This window comes from Coffea arabica, chromosome 1e (genome assembly GCF_036785885.1).
Source record: "Coffea arabica cultivar ET-39 chromosome 1e, Coffea Arabica ET-39 HiFi, whole genome shotgun sequence".
NCBI classification, from domain to species: domain Eukaryota; kingdom Viridiplantae; phylum Streptophyta; class Magnoliopsida; order Gentianales; family Rubiaceae; genus Coffea; species Coffea arabica.
This window is the reverse complement of record NC_092311.1, coordinates 50816995-50835230: the sequence shown is the minus strand read 5'-3', so window position 1 is coordinate 50835230 and position 18236 is coordinate 50816995. Positions and strand designations below refer to the sequence as shown.

Sequence of the window (18236 nt, the reverse complement as noted above, 5' to 3'; positions counted from 1 at the left end):
CTTTGCTTCTCTGTGCCCTGAAAGCATTACTTCTTGATAGTTCTTCGGCAATTCTTCAGCTTTCTCCGTAGCTTCGTACTTCAAGCCTATTTGAACTTTGGTTTGCTGCTTCTATTCTCTCTTATTGATTATTTTGGGGTTATATATGTTAAATTACACCGTTTTGTGGCCTTTTTCAGTTTACATAGGGCATAATGTAGTATAGGCACATTATTTTCAGATCGTTTTGTACAGTTAATAATAGCTTAACAGAGAATTATGCTGAATTGTCTCCTATTTCAGTGATTAGCAGCCAATGGCTACTGTAGGGGATACAGCAACTGTTTTTCACTCATTCCATTCCTTTATCGCTATTATGGTGGTGTGTTTGATTTGTAGTATTTCAGTAAATACGGGTTCTGTGTGTAACAGACTATTATATTTCTCTTGTAGCTAGCTTTTTATACTGATTGCAGTAACTTCCTTTATCCATTTTGGTTCAAATGGTTAAGAAACTTCTGAAGATGTGATAGCCCAAAAGAAAATTGACAAGATTTGTATAGACCTTCAAGATTCGAATATGATTGCTCCGTCATAATTCATCTATTAAAACAAAAGGAAGCATGCAGTATAGATAAAACAAAAGCCTGCAAACTATTTCCTATAACACCAATATTAAGCAGCTATATCACAATCTCAAACGTACTGCAACCTTCACACCTGATGTACAAGGCTGTCAGTCCAAATCTACTCTCAGTGCAGAACTCAGGTCTCAATCTGCAACCTCTATCAAGATGTTCCGCATGAGCTTCAGCCAACCGAATTTGTAACAGTTCTAAATTTACCTGTGGAGACGCAAAAACATATCAGTGATACAGGAAAGGTAACACCTAGTTCTTGCCATGCTTGACATGTCGCATGTCCTGAACAACTGAACAATCATCTAGTATGTAACTTGCAGAACAGACAAATGCAGACGTTTCACAACTTCGAATCTTTAGAATATTATTCCTGGATCATATGTAGGTATGAAAATACATCTATCCTTTCACCTAAGTAATTTTTTTTATTTTTAGAGGCTAGAAACTACAGAATGTAAATATCTGGCATGACACTAAACAGCTGCATATTAGAAGAAAAGGATATAACCAGAAGCCAACTCAAAAGATGCACCTAGATAGTAGATTTTCACTGTAAGTGAGAAACAAAATATTGCACAGAGGAACATTACTACACCATTTGGTTCTCTTTTACAATTGCCAAGGTCAAGAGAGAAGCCTATAGCAACTTAAAAACCACGTAAGCCAGCTACCATTTCATTTTTTGGAAACAAAGAAATTTTTAACTGCAATCATATCCTTTGAAGGCAAATTACATTAAGCAGCGATAAGCTTAAGTGTTAAACAACAGATCTCATCAGACCTAGTGAAGACAAAATGCCAATTACCCATGACAATAACTGTAAAAAGTTTATCCTAAAAATGAAATTACAGTTGTCCTTAGCCTTAGCAAACAACATAATAAGGCAACCACTTGGAATTTAGGAGCTAATTTGAATTGCAGGAAGATAATAAGTTATTAAATGATACCAATGCTGTAAACTCATGTTACACCTGTGAAAAAAAAGCTATAACAGGGTACAATGAAATCTGGTTTATCACCAGATATAATTCTATACATGAGTGCCACTATCGAACAACTGCAAGTGATGCCAGTTCTCCCCTAAGTTAACAGGAATCAAAAGGGGAATTAAAGGTTGCAGCAGGGCTTAGCTTGAAGCTGTCAAGCCCTGCCTCCCCCTGGTAAAAGAGAAAGGATAGAAAATGGGGGAAAGTATAAAAGCAAAAATATCAACTGCATGGACCTGGCATTCTCTGCAGACCAACAAATCCTCCTACCATTATCTATCTAGCAATCCACTACAACTAAAAACAACCAACAATTACAGTTTAGAGCCAGACAGAGGGAAAAAAAAATGTAACGAGCTAAAAGAACAAAGAAATAGAGAATACAACCTCATCACCTCTCTTGAGTTTAAGTTGACACAACAAGCAAAAAATATGAAAAGCATCTTCTCGCAAATCCCCTCGCTTGCAGCGGGGACACCAGACCACCTTTTTTACCTGTTCCAAATGTCAATCCTCAACCTTTAATCTTAAATTTGCTTAAAATAGAAAACTCAAAATCAAATAGTTTCTGCAGCAGTTTCAACTTTCAACATACCTCTTCATCATTAAGCTGCATATGCTCATATACTGCATGAGACAAGTATTCATCTTCTTCATCATCCCAACTTCTGATAGAGATTTCTGATTCTGCAAGGAGCTAAATTAATTTTAAGCTCAAAATGATGCAAATTCATTTCCACAGTAAAAGAAAAAGGGGGAGAAAAGATGCACTACAGGAAGTGAATCTAAAGTCAAGTTGATTATACAACATTTTCATTTTAATGTCAATTTCCAAATAAAAAGACCACCACCTAAGCTAAAACAGTCAAAACGGAGATCAATACTGGGGAGATGGTTGCATAATACTTAGCTGATGCATTAGTATATTTAAAAACCAAAGGGGAAAACATTTTATGGAGCTCAAATAGCAGAAACATCCATTTTCTATTCCTCTCACCAGTTGGGTGTTTTGCAACCAATTAACAATTAATACTGGGCCTACCAAGAATACCTTTTTTGCTCTCTTCCATCCTAAGATCATCATAAAATATTCTTTGCATTTCTAACAAAATTTCTTCACAATCGCCTTGGCAAGCAGTGTGCAGACCATCATAGTCCCATATAGCATCATCATCTGCAGTTATTAGAGTTGGATCCCCAAAATTGATGTCCAGAGAGGAGTCCTTTATGCTTTTCAGCTCATCAGAAACTATACCCCGGAAAGTTGACTTTATGATATCCTACAACCAGAAAAAGAAATATAGCATAGATTGATGATGCCTAGATGGTAAGACCAAACAAATACCAGCTTAAGAAAGAAACAAATTTGACTCGATTCAAGCAACAAAAGAAGATTAACCCAAACAACAGTTCGCATGTAATTTTTCCCTTCACATTCTGGCATCCAACAATAACTTTATTTTACTCTCCAGCTATGCCTCATTCACAAACTCCACCTCAAGATAATTGGAACACTACTATCAATAGGCCACCCCCTAGGGCCTAGGCGACGACAAGACCCGCAGCAATAGTTGAAAACAGTCGGCTAAATACGGAGAGCACAATTATCCACTATGTAGTCCTCTCTTCCAACAAATAGAAACGATTTGAAGAGATGAAGAGGTTTAAGAGTCTTCCATAGTTTCTACGCGTCCGATGTGTTATGGTGAATCTAACCCATAAAACAGAGTCCTACAGTAAGTATCCGGTTTGGGAAGACAGAAAGGTAGCATGGCTAGATGTAACGTCATGAAAGGAATGGCTAAAAGCTTCACCTCAACCGCCACAAACACTTTTTTCAGCCATTAAATGCCCTAAACATTACTATCCCTTAGTTCCAATAAAAAATTAGGCCTATCTATCATGGAGAACTAATTCTATATGAATGAGAACTGCAACCCTAGGGCGAAAGCTATGCTTGCAAAATTGATAACTCTTCTTATCATACATTTAAAATTACTAGAAGGTTGCCTTATTACTTATGTGGTGTCACTAACTACATAATACGCACTAAACATTCTTTACACTAGTTTTTGTCCAAAGCATGAACTAAGTTGAGGGAATTATACCAAAAAAAAAAAAATCCCAATTCCCCATGGCATGAAAATTATCAATTCATATTGCAAAAAGAGGAAGTAATTCTCTGTGAATTAAGAGAAATTAAAAAAAAAAAAAGAAAAAGAAAAACAGCAAGACCAGAACCTGCTGGTGAGTAGAGTCATCCTGGAAGTCGGATAACCTCAATTCCCAAAACAGGCGCGCTCGATCCTCTCGGGCCCTTTTGAAGCAATTTTCTCTGAGCTAAACTTGATCAAAATAAGCAATAACCACATAAGAAATTAGTTTACCAATAGCATCAAATTAAAACAAAAAACCCGTCGGAAATCAAATTTGAAGTCCAAAGCGATGAGATGGATTGAACAGTAAAACGAGGATGAAGTGTACAAGATGAAAGAAGTATCATGCACCTTGTCTTTCCACTTGGGATAGTTATTGAAGGAATTATGGGATTTCAGACAAGGTCGATTCAGGGGTGGCCTCCTCGCACCCTCTTCGTCCCCGACCATTTTCGGAATTTCCAGTTATTCTTTGTGACAAACACTCCAATTTTTTGCGATTTATTTGGCGCCATAGCGGTTCGGATCCTGATTCTAGTGTTTTTCTAAGAATCGGGTGGGTTTTTATTTGGCCAATAAACGCGTATACTCGAGTCAAGTAGCCCGAGCTAATACTCCAGTTTATACTTCATTAAAAATTGGTCCCCCGTATGCAGCGTTACTCCTTTCTGATTTGGATTGATGCTTGAATTTTGATGGCCCTTTCCAGATTTGTACGCTTTTAGCCTTCCAAATTTAAGATTATCATTTTGTCTCTAAATTCTGAAAAGTGTATCATCTTGATATCTCCCATCAATTTGAGTTGCAAACTCAAAGAGTACCTACCACAAAAGTCCACCACGGTTTCGTTTGGATTTTGTGTTATTGGATCAAAAAGAAATTTACAATATTCCCTTAACATATTTTTAAATTACCTTTATATTTCATATATATCATCTAGGTGCTATAATATACTTTTCTATAAATTTTTTTTAAAATTTACAATCTAAATAGATTCTTAAACATTCAAATGGACACATTATATATGTGTGTGTGATTAATTAGACAGTTAAAATTATACACATTAAAAAAAAAGTTGGATAGTCAAAATGGTTTTGGCTTTTTTTTTTCATGCGATAAAGTTTGGGCAGGATTCAACTCGGATCACTACCATGATTCAAAACATAATTCTTAGACCATAGGTTAGTTAAAGGATTCATGATCGGAACATGCTCTCGAAATCACATGTTAGATTGAATTTTTGAAATTCTTACAAATTGAACATATTGTTTCGTTACCAATAAAGTTCTTTTACAAAATCACACGGATCGCCACCAACACAATTTTTATAAAGACATTGGGATTCAAACATACTTTGCCGTTACTAACTAAACCAAGTAGGCAATGATTTTGGCCTTCTAGTTACACATTGTACCGATGAAGTTTATCACACAGAATCTTGATGATAAATGTAAAGGAAAAAAGTTCCAATGGTTCTCGAACTTTTAGCCATGTAAAGTTTTAATCTTCCAATAATTATACGAAAACTTTTGGCCCTCAATCTATAAAAAATGCAAATTGTTGGTCCTTCGGTGAATTCCGACCGTGTATGAGTGACGGTAACGAGGGCATTCTTGTCCCTGCAAGAGTATTAATTGAGTAAACTAAAAGGCTGTAAAAAACTGTTACTTCCCTATCCATTTTCAATCTCTAATTGCAGGAGAGGGGGGGGGGAATCTCCATTGCAATTGAGGATTCAACTTCAACTCACAGAGCAAAAGCAGATAGAAAATCAAGAACTAAGTAGTGGCTGGGTGGGAAACAAGGAAGTAAAAAAAAATGAGGAGGTGGCGGAGGAGGCAGCGGTAACGGAAATTACTCAAAAATTTGTAGCACAAAGGAGTTTGAGTAGGAGACTTTTTGGGTGCCATTGAGGCTGAAGAAAAAGGGTTAATAAAGTTAGGGACTTTATCCGAAAATTTGAGGATTTTGTGAGAATTGAGATTGGCCCAAATGGGACCTCGTGTGAGGAGACAAGGCAAAGGAGTTTTGCCCAAATGGGGTCTCTTAAAATTGGCACAAAGGAGTTTTGGTTGTAGGAAACTAGACAACAGAGGGGACAATCGGTTCATTTTTGTTAATGATAATATGCAAGCTGTAATTATTACCGGGATTGTCAGAAAGAGAGAAACAAGGGGAAGAAGGTGAATTGGGGTTGCGGACATGATGCTGAGGATGACAAAATGAAAGCAAAATTGTTGGGAGTATAGTGACAAAAATAGAATTGTTGGGGGTTGCTACTGCGTTGTTTGTGGTGAAGAAAAGGAGGAAGATTACTCAGATGAGGGTGGAATTGAAATCCAAAGAAATTCCACAGCTTTCTTTTCAGATCTGAACTAATTTCATCTGATGCATTACACATCCTACCACAAACACCAATAAGAAACCCAAAACAGAAGCAGAAAAAAAAAGAAAAACAAAATGAAGACTTTAGTCACCATCAAATGATACTCTTTTGCGCTACAACAATTCAATTTAAGAATTTTGGAGTTTTATATTCCTGCACGAACAGGAATGCCCTCATTTTCATCACTTATAAATGGCTAGAATTTATAGAGGGCTAACAATTTGCACTTTTAATAGGTTGAGAACCAAAATTTTTTTAATAATTGTTAGAGGGCTAAAAATGCGGTTAAAAGTTTAAGGGTGATTTAGACTTTTTCTCCTAAATGTAAAGTACTGTTATTCCATCATAATTTTCAGATGTATGTACTTACTGGTCCTAGTAGTACGTGAAGGAAAAACTGATATAATTACGTGAATTAAATTCAAGGAAAATGGCAAAAGAAAAGCTTTTTTTTTTTTTTTTTTTGTTGGGTTGGGGGTGGGGGGTTGTAAAAGAAAGCTGTCAAGTGCAGCCAGAGTCTCTAGTAAGCCCGTGTAAAAAATCTTCCTCGGACTTCCACGGGCCACGGCCAGCAAAATATCCACAAATCGCCTGTATTAATTCAAAACCCTCGATCATTTTTTCCGAGCTACGGAGTTATCGACGGCGATCGTGAAATCAATAGGGCCGATCCCACCGTTGATCACCCATCAGAACTGTCTTATCTGAAGGCTTGAAGACGAAATGCTTCCCCATTTATTGAGCTAACCAAGACCAGTTCCTTCAAACTGATAACTATAATTAATTTCTATAGCGACTGCAGCGGCGGCGGCGGCGGCGATAGGCGGTGATTTCCTGTTGGTAGTTTGGAAATAGTTAGAAATTAAAACAAATTGCTAAGATGCTGGAAAATCCTGCCATTGATTCGTCAGCCGCCGCCAACGTCGCCCCCGTCAAACGCTATGCTCCTCCCAACCAGCGGTACTTAACTATCTTTTATTTCGTTTTTTTTCCCCAGTTAAATCCTTATAATTTCTGTTCACAGAAATCATGTGTTATCCGCAAATTTCTGAAACCCCATGTCAAAAAGAGTTTCTTTTTAAGGGCTCATCTTTTGATAATTATTTTGTATTTATATTTCTCTTCTTCGTGGCATGCAGGAACCGTGCACTGGGAAGGCGTAAATCTGGAGGAGGTAAGTTAGGATAATTTTGGGTATTTTTTGGTTCAATATGATGTGGATTGCATGCAATTATTCCTCGTAGTTGGTGAATTGCGGTGATTAATTTGTTTTTCTTGGCCCAAATGGATGAAGCATCCAACCTAAATTGGGAGTTAAATAATGCTGGGAAGCTCGGAATACTTATAGAAAACGAAGTTGGTTTAGAATAAATGCTGATTGTTCTGCTCGTATAGTATGGAATATGATTTTTTTTTTTGACAATCAAATTCACTAGAACTGTTTATATGACATGTGTTCCATGTTAATCATGCGGACAGCTCATATAGATTCAAGTGGAATTGGTATATTCTCAATAAAGGCTGATTCTTTTGCCTGGCAATCAAGTTCAGTTGCACTGATCGTAGTATTAAGTTTATTCCAAGTTGAATGTAGGTCAACTGATTCGAGTGGAATTAGACGTTCTAGCATGAGTGTATTTGGAGTCATCCATGAATTTCTCTTTCCCTCTTGTATAATCTGTAAACTAAAAGAGTGATTGTGCGTGTATGGTACATGTAGTAACCAAAGTGAGATTTTTCATAGCTACTCTGATATGTGATTAAGCTAAATCATATATTTTCTCGAATGCAATGCACTTCAAGGCCATTATTATGTTATTCCAAACTCTTTATTTTACCATTTTATTTTCTTCTTTCTGTTTAAAACCTCATTGAGAGTTTCCGGACCACCTTGTTCAATTTGAGCTTCAGTTTGATCAAAGCTCCAATGGGTGCCTTTCACATGTTTGTTGGAGTTGAATTGTTCTATTTCGACTCATAACTCATTTGGCATAAAGGACATGTAACTTTGGATCGTCTTTGAATGATGCCTACCTAGAGCTCCTTGCCCTTCATATTTATGATCTATGAGTGAATAATTGCCAAAATATGGTCCAGAGCATAGTGGATGTCTGTAAATTGCCTAATAAGGTATGCAAGTTCCCCAAAATCCAGGCAACGTTGGTCTGGAATTTGAGAGGCTTGGAGATCTTATTGCCGCTTATTACAATTCCTACTAGTTGGGGGAAGATTCCCCAAGGCCCTTGCCTTTAACTTCACACTTTTAAATGCAAACAAGAAAGTGCATTCCTGTTTTAGCAGGAATATTTGGCTATTTTTTTATATCCTGTCATTGTTGCCTTTGTATCACGTTCATTCTTTTGCGGCAAGAAACTTAGCAAGATGATCATGTAAAGATATTTTCCTTGTGGATATGGTTTCTTTCTTTCATTGGCCCTGGATTAGTTGGACCTATGAGGGCAACAGTCGGTGGGCTTGAAACGATTGTTTTGGAATCTTTTATCAGCATGATATTTCCTCTGGATATTTTCTCATAGTTCGACCCTCAACAATAGAATCAGACCTTTAGTCATCAGAATGATAATTGAGTGGGGAAACTAATCAATATAGAAAAGCGTTGGAGAGGACCAAGGTATAAGCAATAAAGCCAACCTTTTTCTTCCAAATCCATTATCCATCAGGAGTGGAGAAACACAAAGCTACCAGAAGGAAAAATAAACACAACATGTATGAATTGAAGCATTTAGAGTTTTTAAAGATCCAAATTCTCAAGAACAGGATGGTTGATTGCATGTTAATGAGGATAATTTGGATTGCCATTTTCTCACCAAGAATCTTTTGGACAATTAAAGGGGAAATAATGTGATAATTTCTGGAAGTAGAGATAATTATGCGTTGACTTTGCAAATTCCTTTTTGTTGCCTTAATGAATTGATTGGTGCAGATCGACTGGAAAGAGCAAATAGTTATCCGAATGATGGGGAGAAGACTCAAATTAGTGTACCCAAGAATGTTCCCCTTATCAATCATGGGGATGCAGGAAGCAGCAAACGTGTCAATGAAAATTCTCTTGTGGGTTTGATTCCAATACATGGATGTTGTAACAGTGAAGCATTTCAGCTATTGAATGATCGTATGTCTTCTAGAATTTTTGTTTCTTAAAGAGTTCATTGTATCTAGTCATGAACTTTGGTTTACGGACATTAGCATACCTGATTGTTCATGCTCACTGTGGGGACATGGTTGTAGGCATCTTGGGTATCATCCTACTGTTGACAAGATTAAACAGTTTGCCCTCTTTGGTTTGATTTTTGTTATTGGGTACGACCTTTTTCTCTAAGGAAAAGCTCAGCATGGAGACTATGTGCATAGCTCTTGTTTTTGCTTAAGTTCCATAAAATTTCTTGGATGTTGAATTTAATTCCTCAGATAAAAGCATAGACTTCTGTGAAAGATCATTACCTGAATAATGGCTTTTCCCTATTCTTTATATGCAGGTTGGGCAGCTGCAATGAATGCACTCAATAGTTTACCAGAGGATTCATCCGGTGCGTAGTTTAATAGATTCCTTTCTGCTTCAGCTGCAATGGTTTCATCCCTGTGGTTGTTCTAATTTTCAGATTTGAAATAGTCGCATTTATTAACTATTTTTGTATATTTAGGAAGACAATATGATCATTGTAATGAAGGTCACAGTTTTGTGCTTGCTGAGTTTGATTCACAGCAGGAGGACCATAACAAATGAAAATGAGTAATGTAGGTGATGAAATCATCACATGTAGGAGTTAAAAGAAAAGAAGCAAAATGAAGTACATTTAATTAAAGAGTAAATCTTATATACACTGACAGTGTATACACTATTACTGAAGTACATTTAACCAAAACTGGCAGCATATGTCCTTAATGTATGGCAGAGAAAAGAGAGAGATCAGAATGCTGTTCCTGTAAAAACTAGATGTATAGGTCCCCGGACTGGTGGACATCTCACTAATATTTTTGCTGTTTTTTTTTTTAACAGAAAGGCCAGTGTTGTATTCAAGAAGTGGATCACCTTGGGGACAACCTATGCTTCCACATATGGTGAGACAGATTCTTGTTGAAACATGCATACCACCATCTCTCACTCACTCTCTCTGATGCAAAATATTGCTTCTTGCGTTCAGTTAATGCCGTCCGCAGATTCTTCTGGTCTAAAGAAGGATTTCTTGAGTGAACTCCGCTTTGCGATGCGCAATGCAAATGCTGTTTCTGATGCCTGACAGATGTGAAGCAGTAAATGACCAAAGAAAAATTTGGAATGGGTGGGATTGTATCATTAGAGAATTGTTGTATGTTTTCATGAATCAGATGTGCTACCTGTTCATGTAATTTATTCGATGAGGATTAGGTTATTTTCCTGTCATGTACTCTCCATGTACATTGATGCCTCGTGATTCTTGCACTGGGGGGATGCCCGGCTTGCCTGAATTTTACACCTTTCTTGACATACACGAGTGGAGTCACAAAATAATGACTTGGGACTGTTTAGTCCATGTTTGGGTTGCCATTTTTGTGGAAAGTTTGTCTGGGTTTCCTTTTTATTTCACATGTATTTGCATTTTTCTACCAAAATGCCCAAAAAATTGTTAGTTGAGACATTTAACCGGCTTTGCCAGTGGATGCCAAAGAGAAGGCTTGCTTTTCCTTTTCGCGAGTCCCATTTTCAAGTTGTTTGGTATACCTGTTTAAACTTTAAAGTGAGTGGCTGCAAATACTTTGGCCAAACCGCGTCGAAATGAGAAACAAAATAATTTTAAGAATTTCAAGATAGGTTTTATGGATCAAAGATAGCTTCCTAATTTTTTTTTCCCTTCAGCATGAAAGAAGGATAAGTATAGGCAGCATTTTTTCGAATTGTAATGCCACATGTTTGCGGTACCGCACATATAAAAGCTAAATGGGGAAGCCCTGGTTTGAAGGTGGTGAAACACGTCGTCTTTTACCAATCGGGTACGAAACAGCTGTCAGCTGGATGGATCAGAACCAGCTCCTTGACGATCAAAAATGATGAATGAATTAAAGATATTCTATCAACAAGTGTTTAGGTAAATGGTGGGTTTCTCTGATGTCAACAGCCAAAATTAGAAATTTTAAAATTAAACGATGTATCGTACATTTCTTGAATTGATTGCCTGAAGAGTGTCATTCTTTCCACACAGGGATGATTCCTTGAGCAGCCAAACGCTTTCGAACCCAGAACACAACGTGCTTTGCTGTGATTCTCTTCTCATCAACGAGGAAAGGCTCCACAGTGCTTACTCCTGAACCATACGAGGAAAGGGAAAAACCTCTGGGGCCTGTTTGAACAGAAGAGTTTGGTCATTTGTTTCGAACGCAAATTTAGCTTTACTTTGCACCGACGCAATGCTGTAAACAAAGAGGTTAAACGCTCTTACCTGTTAGATTGCCATCGGGGAAGAATGCCCAAAATGAATAAGGAAAGCCCTTTTTCAGGAAACAACCTTCCAGCTGTGATGATTTTATCAATCAACAAAAATTCCAAAATTAGCGAATGTTGAGATTTTCCCGTTGTTGATTGAACGTTTGGAAAACAAGAAGATAGCCCAATTACTACGGCACGATACAGAACAGACCTTGTTGTCCTGAAAAGATAGCTCGAGTTGGGTAATATCTTCTCGCGCTTCCAAAGTTTCTGTCAGCGAAGGAATGACTTCCTCCTCCATCAACTGAGGCAAGGGCTTCGGAGGAGCTTTTGCTGGAGCCTTTTTCGCAGCAGGAGTTGTTGCTTCAGCCGTCGCTGCCTCTTTTGTACCCTCCTCCTGCTTCTCCTCCTCCTTCTCCTTTGTTTCAGCAGCAACTGATTTTAACAATTGTGAATATATATGCGGAAGGCAAGACCAGTTCTAGGAACACTAGTCCTACTCTCTGAATTGAATAGAGCGTCGTGCAATGGCATGCTTGAGAATGAAACTAAATCATAGTAGAAGAACACCAAGGAAAGTAAAACCAATAGTAGTATTATATGCAGAAAATTCACCTGCAGCAGCCGCAGCGGATGATTCTTGAACGGCAAAACAGGCAACTCTGCGGCTAATTATTAAGGATTTACTAGTAACCATCTGACAAACACAAAATCTAGTTTCAGAGCAAGATTCAATAGCAGAAGAATCCAGCGGGCAGCAGACCAGAGCGTTGAAACTAATGAAGAAATAAATGTTTGACGTACCGATAGTGAAAGTGTGGAGGTGGGTTTTGCTTTTTGGCTGAAATTAGAAGATGAAATAAAGCTGGACACTGCAATTGATCCTCCTGCTGTGGCAGCCATTGTTGTCATTTCTTGGATGACCTGGGAGAGAGACAGAGCCGGTGGCCAAAATTTCTCCTTTAGTTTCTGATAACTAATGAAGCATCTTAAGTGCTTCAATATTGGTGTCTTCTCTTTGCTACCTCCCCGGCCCGATGGTGAGAGGGAGGTGTAACTGGCTGGTTATCTGTAAGAGACGAGACGACACAATCTTTTAGTTATCAGCGGGAGGAAAGCTTTTACAGAGACAAGCAGGAAGCAGTGGGAGAACCAAACCCATAGAAACGAATTGTAATTTTCTTGAATTTTGATTATTCGTCGAAAGAGAGAACTTTGTCGTCCACACACTGTTTCAGAGTTCAGAGAATAAATGGCCACTAGTTCCCTTCACGATTAATATTTGGTACATAAAACAGTAAAAACAAAAAGATGCAGTCAAATCTTTACACCGCTTTGGCTATGATGAAATTGTGGCTGTAAAGACTACAAAAGAACTAAAGCCCCACCAAAGATAAAGGTGAACAAATCTGGCGCGCGTACTAGATAAAGCGCCACGATTTTAGGTTCGCCCAAGATAAAGGTGAACAAGTCTAGGTAAAGCGCCACGATTTTAGGTTGAACTATTTCCACCTGAAAAGTATGAAACGTTTTCTGTGAAACATCTCAACAAGGAATACTGCTCAAATTCTTCGTTGCCCAAGAAAAACAAAATCCCATTGCCCAATATGTAACAACTCAACCATAATGTTTTTTTTTTTTCTTTTTGTGTTCTCTTCAATTGCTCTACAGCCAGCCCGGCCCCATATTGAGAATTATGTCCAACCATATAAAAGACGTTCATCCCATTAGTTGTCAATAAAAGCCTGTCTTTATTCACATCTTTACTCTTTGAGAACTGTACGAGCACTGACATTCGCCCCCAGATCAAAGTGTCCCATTCAAATCTCCGAAGTGGAAGAACTTGGTCCCTTTCAATGCTTTTCTACACTTCAGTGGGAAAACCAGCTTGATGACGAAAAATCTGCTTTTCTTCAAGTGTGCACTCAGATTAATCTAAATCATTTGTTAACGTTAACTAAAATGGATTTCAACTATGGCCAATAAGGATGGATATCTTGAAAACACTCTATACCTACAAAATGATCTCATAGATAGTACATTCTGAAGGTTCCCCTCAACAGATTTAAGAGTAAGCATTACGACTCACCCACAGACAATACAAAAAGAGAATGAAGCAGAGACATAAACTAGGATTTGTCTGTCATGTTCAATATCCAATGCAATCACCCCCTACCAAAAGAAATCTCAGCTATGGACATTGTCTTCTCTTGCTGTTCAAAACAATGGTAACCTGCTACTTCCAGTTTTTTGACTTCCCAGACCCTTTTCTTGACCTTGCTCTTGCTGGGAGGGAACTCGACGTTCTCTGCTTGTAGTTCTCAATCATACCATAGACCTAAATCAAGTAAAAAATTACTAGTCATAGACGACAATCTTCAAAATTTGACAAAAATACAATAAAAAAAATGCAAAAAAGACGGATAAAATTCATACACCAAACAAAAATGAATATTTTAAGTATATTTTTAACGAAGAAATACTACTTCAATCAAGAATGGTATAGATGCTACCAAAACAGATAGTGCATATATGGCACTTATTCAGGTAGATCAACTCTTTGCCTTAACAGGTCAACCAACACTACTGAAGGCAAACAGAAAGAAATATTAATAACTAATCAAGCCTCTAAAACCAAGACAAACACATTGGAGATATTAGGGTTGCCTCATAGTAGTTGTTGATATCTGTTATTGCCCCAAGGCTTTTTACTTGGTCTTTGGGCATTTGTTTACACAAGCCACTTTCAGGTCTTCTCCTTCTGAAAATGATTTAGTAAGTTGTCACATTTCCAAAGACGAGATTGTTTTCTTCAATCCAGCTATCTAAACGTATACTGCAATATTATCTTTTGATGTTACCTTTCTTACTCCTGAAGTCAATCAATCCAGCTATCTAAACGTATAGTGCAATATTATCTTTTGATGTTACCTTTCTTACTCCTGAAGTCAATCCCATACACGATAGAGTCTGCCGATCAACAAATTTCCAGTTGATATCATCTTCACCCTGCTTTTTATTCCAAAGTTTCTTGAAACCTTATTATGTCAACAGAAAGAAAATGATATATCAGAATAAAACTGGACGTTCAGCAATGCATAATTATTTTTTGGCAAAGGTGGAGAAAGGCTGAGAGACGACTAACCTTTTACATGTAACACCATCCACTCTACGTACATCTTGAGACGAATGTGGGTAAAGACATGGACATATTCTCCAACATCTTCCCTTGAAATAATATCACAGGACTTTGTAGGATCAAGATCGAATGCCGACTTCAGATAATGGTCAATTGCATCTCTTCTGGTGACTGAGTCAGCTTCTCCATCCAACAAAACAGAAGGAAATTCCCAGAGGCCAGCAAGTAGACCTTTATCTGCCCGCTTGACAAGAATAAACTTACTGTTAGGATGAGCTTCATCCTTCATACGAGGACCTTCCAGTACTTCGACAACAGTTACAGCAGCAAAGTCACTCCTCTGTTTTGCCTTAACAATTTTCATTGGATAATCAGTAACTTGTACAGAGTCGTGACATCTTGAGAGCAACAGAGCACGGCATTTGGTTGAGATAGGACATTCATTGCAACTTGGACTTGAAGGTGTGCAAACTGTTGCACCGAGTTCCATAAGAGCCTGATTGAAATCTCCAGGCCTACATAAATCCACTAACTGCCCTGCAAGCTTCCTGATACAAATAAGCTTACCATTAATCTTTACATATGCTGTTTCGAAGGTAATCATACTCCAAAAAGTATGATATTGTTATGCCAAAGAAAAATGCAGATATTCCAAGCACCCAGATTTCTGTCCAAGTTTCTTACCATTATTACTACTTCAGAAACCATAGCATCTTAGTTACAAAATAAAATAGTGACAATACTAAACTTTGAAACAAGTAACAGCAACCTTTAAAACAGAATGCAAACATAAATTTTGTTGTCACTCTCTCCAAATTAGATTTCAAAGAGCTTGAGTAATCAAACTCTTTTTTGGATTCTAGACAAGACATCATTGGTTAATGCCATGAGATATTTTCCTTTTAGGCTAAAGAAGGGAAACCTATTTGGATGAACGTGGTTTTTTTTAATGAGTAAAAATTCAGACAGAGAGCAAGAGCTTATTCTAGTTTGCAATAACATGCAAGAAAGCTTAAAGAGAACATGTTTGTTTTATTGGCAAAACCTCACCACGTGTTCTTGACTGCTACAGCTTCTTTTGGATTTGTAGATACAGCTTTTAGTCTAGCAATGACCCTGACCACATTCCCATCAACAACAGGCACTACCTATGTAGTTCATTTGTTACTGAGCAAACACAAAAGTGGTATAGAATACAGTTCAATAAAACCAAAAAGTTATCCACCTCCTTGAATGCAATTGAGGCAATTGCACCAGCTGTGTATTCTCCAATTCCCTTGACCTTCCGAAGAGCAGGAACTGCTTTTGGAAATCCACCTCCTTCTTCAACTATCATTTTTGCACCCTACTCACAACTCTATTTGCAAAATATAAGAGAAATACTATCTGCTTTTGATTATATAGAAGCTTATTGTGCAAACAAAACCAACACTCTACATGCAGAACACGAAGTCACCAAGTTGTCAAAGAACCCTAGATGCAAAAGACATCCTAATGGACAATTATTTCTTCCGCAAACTCATCATTGTGTCATCCACCTCCTCATTGCCTACTTTATCCCAAAAAAGTGTTCCGAAAAAAAAAATCTGGGATGCAACAAAGTAGGTACAAGTACACATTATTGTTGCAAAATTAAAATTTACGCCTTAGAAACAAACAAGTATACCCGCTAACCAACGAGTCGCTCTCTAACACGAGCCAAAACTATATCAGGAAGAAGAAGATTAAAAAATAAAAATAAAAAATAGAAAGAGCTTGGTCGTACCCTCGCTGCAAGGAGGACTCAAAAATCAATCAGCTAAAATCTGACATGTTTGATTGGAGATTGATCAAGCAATTGAAGTAGAGTGAATAAAAAGCTGACCTCAAGTAAAAAACGAGCTCGTCTGTAGTACCCCAAGCCTGCCCACATCTCGTTCACCTCCTTCAACAAAGCCACAATTTTAAGCCAAAGAAAGAAAAAAGAGAATAACTTAAAGCTAATCAAAGCAAATACAGACCTCAAGAGAAGCTTGAGCAAGGTGACTAAGGGTGGGCCATTTGGTCATCCATTTATTGAAATAATCAATCACAGTCTGAACCCTAGTCTGCTGAAGCATCACCTCTGAAACCCACACCGCATACGCCCTCTTCTCACTCTCCTCCATATCCTCATTATCCTCCTCATCCTCTCCTTTGCTGCTGATTCTTCGCCAGGGGAGGTCCCTCTGGTTTTCGTCGTACCATTTCAAGAGCGATGCCCTAATTTCCAGCGTTTCGTCTTTGGTGAAATTAATATCTTCAATGTCGTCCGATTTTTCGACCTGGGTCGACTTGGGTTTTGGTCTGACAACTCGTCGAGGTCTCTTCTTCTTGCTCTGGTCGGAAGGAGCTACGGTGTTCTGGGTATTGCCAATGATATCGTCCATAGATACAGTTGTGGGCGGAGTGCGGCGGTTGCGGAGTGTGTGTGAATGCGTGATGTATCCGGCAGCTGAAGAACGGATTTCAAAGTGGGAGTGAGCGCGATGCATATCAGCATATGCACTTTTTCCCCACTCTCATTTCACTTTTAACTCCAACTCACAATTCTACGTTGTGAATTGAGAAATTAAATACACCAAAAAAAAAAGACATTAAGAAACTCCTTTGTTTGGCAGAAAAGTTTTTTGCCAAGTTTTTTAAAAATTCTAGCTACAGTGACCTCAAAAAATTTTAAACTATATACTTCAAAATATTAAAAAAAACACATTTCAAAAATTTTTTTAAAAACTTCTACAGTAAGTTACAGTAAAATTTTAGACAAATATCCAAAAAACTCACTTGTTAAACACTACCCATATTAATTTATGGGGAAAGCATCAAAAAGCTCGGGGTTTGTTTGGATAGAGTATTATTTGAAATATTATTTGGAATAATTACTGTAGTACTTTTTGTGATGTGATGTATATGAGATAAAAAGGTAGTTGGGAATATAAAAATATGGATTAAAAAATGTGTTTATGATGTAAGAGAAATATTATTTGAAACAATTTAATATCCCGTGAGCAAATGCTGAAGAACATGCATGTGACAGACAGAAAATAGATAAATAAAGAGTGATGAGACGAGCAACCAGTTTGCCTAAACAAATGATCAGTCTCAATTTTTTTGAAATTTTTGTAAAAAAAAAATATAGGGTAACGATTTGGTGTAGAAAACTTTTTGTAAAAAAAAAATTATTATAACGATTTAATGTATGTAAAATAAAAAAATAATAAATAAATGTGTTTATAGAAAACGTTTTTTCACAAATTCAATAAGATGAGAATTCTACTTCACGGATTTCTATAGTTTCATCTTCAAAAGTTAGCAAAACCACAAAATGGTAGATATTCTTTTACATGAAATTTTGACTCACGCTCTTGCAGCGTTGGTTTTATTTGATAACTATTGTAGGCTTTTTGGCCTTTTTATTTATTTTTTCTTTGGGACAATCACAATTAATTTCTTGTAGTATTAGTGTCTAATACACAATAATGATCTTATTGTAAACGTTTTGCTAATT

At 37.3% G+C, this 18236-nt stretch overlaps 4 protein-coding genes across 6 annotated transcripts; 1 reads left to right on the top strand and 3 right to left on the bottom strand.

The window, feature by feature from the left end:
* Positions 1 to 509: 509 nt before the first annotated feature.
* Positions 510 to 4272, bottom strand: LOC113712619 (uncharacterized). 3 transcript variants are annotated; one of them, XM_027236112.2, is made up of 6 exons: positions 4115 to 4272; positions 3849 to 3947; positions 2659 to 2887; positions 2203 to 2294; positions 1995 to 2102; positions 510 to 824 (listed from the first exon to the last, which is right to left on the bottom strand). In XM_027236112.2, exons 1-6 carry the CDS (start codon positions 4211 to 4213, stop codon positions 663 to 665), a joined length of 789 nt encoding a protein of 262 aa, XP_027091913.1. In that variant the 5' UTR covers positions 4214 to 4272; the 3' UTR covers positions 510 to 662. The 3 variants fall into 3 exon arrangements, with proteins under 3 accessions (XP_027091913.1, XP_027091921.1, XP_071917849.1); XM_027236120.2 differs by having other exon boundaries at positions 2003 to 2102; XM_072061748.1 differs by having other exon boundaries at positions 803 to 1904; positions 2003 to 2102.
* A 2314-nt stretch (positions 4273 to 6586) lies between these two features.
* Positions 6587 to 10695, top strand: LOC113712608 (uncharacterized). Its single transcript, XM_027236101.2, has 6 exons — positions 6587 to 7109; positions 7289 to 7323; positions 9094 to 9282; positions 9647 to 9697; positions 10168 to 10229; positions 10313 to 10695. Exons 1-6 carry the CDS (start codon positions 7030 to 7032, stop codon positions 10406 to 10408), a joined length of 513 nt encoding a protein of 170 aa, XP_027091902.1. The 5' UTR covers positions 6587 to 7029; the 3' UTR covers positions 10409 to 10695.
* Positions 10696 to 10924: 229 nt separating this feature from the next.
* LOC113712596 (uncharacterized) lies at positions 10925 to 12846 on the bottom strand. Its single transcript, XM_027236082.2, has 6 exons — positions 12376 to 12846; positions 12187 to 12268; positions 11783 to 12006; positions 11585 to 11657; positions 11303 to 11485; positions 10925 to 11178 (listed from the first exon to the last, which is right to left on the bottom strand). Exons 1-5 carry the CDS (start codon positions 12481 to 12483, stop codon positions 11331 to 11333), a joined length of 642 nt encoding a protein of 213 aa, XP_027091883.2. The 5' UTR covers positions 12484 to 12846; the 3' UTR covers positions 10925 to 11178; positions 11303 to 11330.
* Positions 12847 to 13547: 701 nt separating this feature from the next.
* Positions 13548 to 17246, bottom strand: LOC113712580 (adenine DNA glycosylase). The gene is made up of 7 exons (XM_027236066.2): positions 16711 to 17246; positions 16575 to 16634; positions 15936 to 16055; positions 15761 to 15858; positions 14717 to 15258; positions 14503 to 14609; positions 13548 to 13909 (listed from the first exon to the last, which is right to left on the bottom strand). The coding sequence occupies exons 1-7, from the start codon at positions 17221 to 17223 to the stop codon at positions 13808 to 13810; spliced, it is 1542 nt and encodes a 513-aa protein (XP_027091867.1). The 5' UTR covers positions 17224 to 17246; the 3' UTR covers positions 13548 to 13807.
* Between the last annotated feature and the right edge of the window lie 990 nt (positions 17247 to 18236).

What these genes read in the sequence shown, in the direction of transcription:
- LOC113712619 (XM_027236112.2), bottom strand. Translation starts at nt 4,213, where the DNA reads ATGGTCGGGGACGAAGAGGGTGCGAGGAGGCCACCCCTGAATCGACCT. An exon ending in GATGGAAGAGAGCAAAAAAG is followed by an intron (nt 2,295 to 2,658) that starts GTATTCTTGGTA and finishes AGCTCCTTGCAG; the next exon opens with AATCAGAAATCTCTATCAGA. An exon ending in AACTCAAGAGAGGTGATGAG is followed by an intron (nt 825 to 1,994) that starts GTTGTATTCTCT and finishes GCGTCTCCACAG; the next exon opens with GTAAATTTAGAACTGTTACA.
- LOC113712608 (XM_027236101.2), top strand. Translation starts at nt 7,030, where the DNA reads ATGCTGGAAAATCCTGCCATTGATTCGTCAGCCGCCGCCAACGTCGCC. An exon ending in TTTACCAGAGGATTCATCCG is followed by an intron (nt 9,698 to 10,167) that starts GTGCGTAGTTTA and finishes TTTTTTTAACAG; the next exon opens with AAAGGCCAGTGTTGTATTCA. An exon ending in AACCTATGCTTCCACATATG is followed by an intron (nt 10,230 to 10,312) that starts GTGAGACAGATT and finishes TCTTGCGTTCAG; the next exon opens with TTAATGCCGTCCGCAGATTC.
- LOC113712596 (XM_027236082.2), bottom strand. Translation starts at nt 12,483, where the DNA reads ATGACAACAATGGCTGCCACAGCAGGAGGATCAATTGCAGTGTCCAGC. An exon ending in ATCCGCTGCGGCTGCTGCAG is followed by an intron (nt 12,007 to 12,186) that starts GTGAATTTTCTG and finishes TGTTAAAATCAG; the next exon opens with TTGCTGCTGAAACAAAGGAG. An exon ending in CCCCGATGGCAATCTAACAG is followed by an intron (nt 11,486 to 11,584) that starts GTAAGAGCGTTT and finishes CTGTTCAAACAG; the next exon opens with GCCCCAGAGGTTTTTCCCTT.
- LOC113712580 (XM_027236066.2), bottom strand. Translation starts at nt 17,223, where the DNA reads ATGCATCGCGCTCACTCCCACTTTGAAATCCGTTCTTCAGCTGCCGGA. An exon ending in GAGCTCGTTTTTTACTTGAG is followed by an intron (nt 16,056 to 16,574) that starts GTCAGCTTTTTA and finishes AGTTGTGAGTAG; the next exon opens with GGTGCAAAAATGATAGTTGA. An exon ending in TGACTTCAGGAGTAAGAAAG is followed by an intron (nt 13,910 to 14,502) that starts GTAACATCAAAA and finishes TACTTGATTTAG; the next exon opens with GTCTATGGTATGATTGAGAA.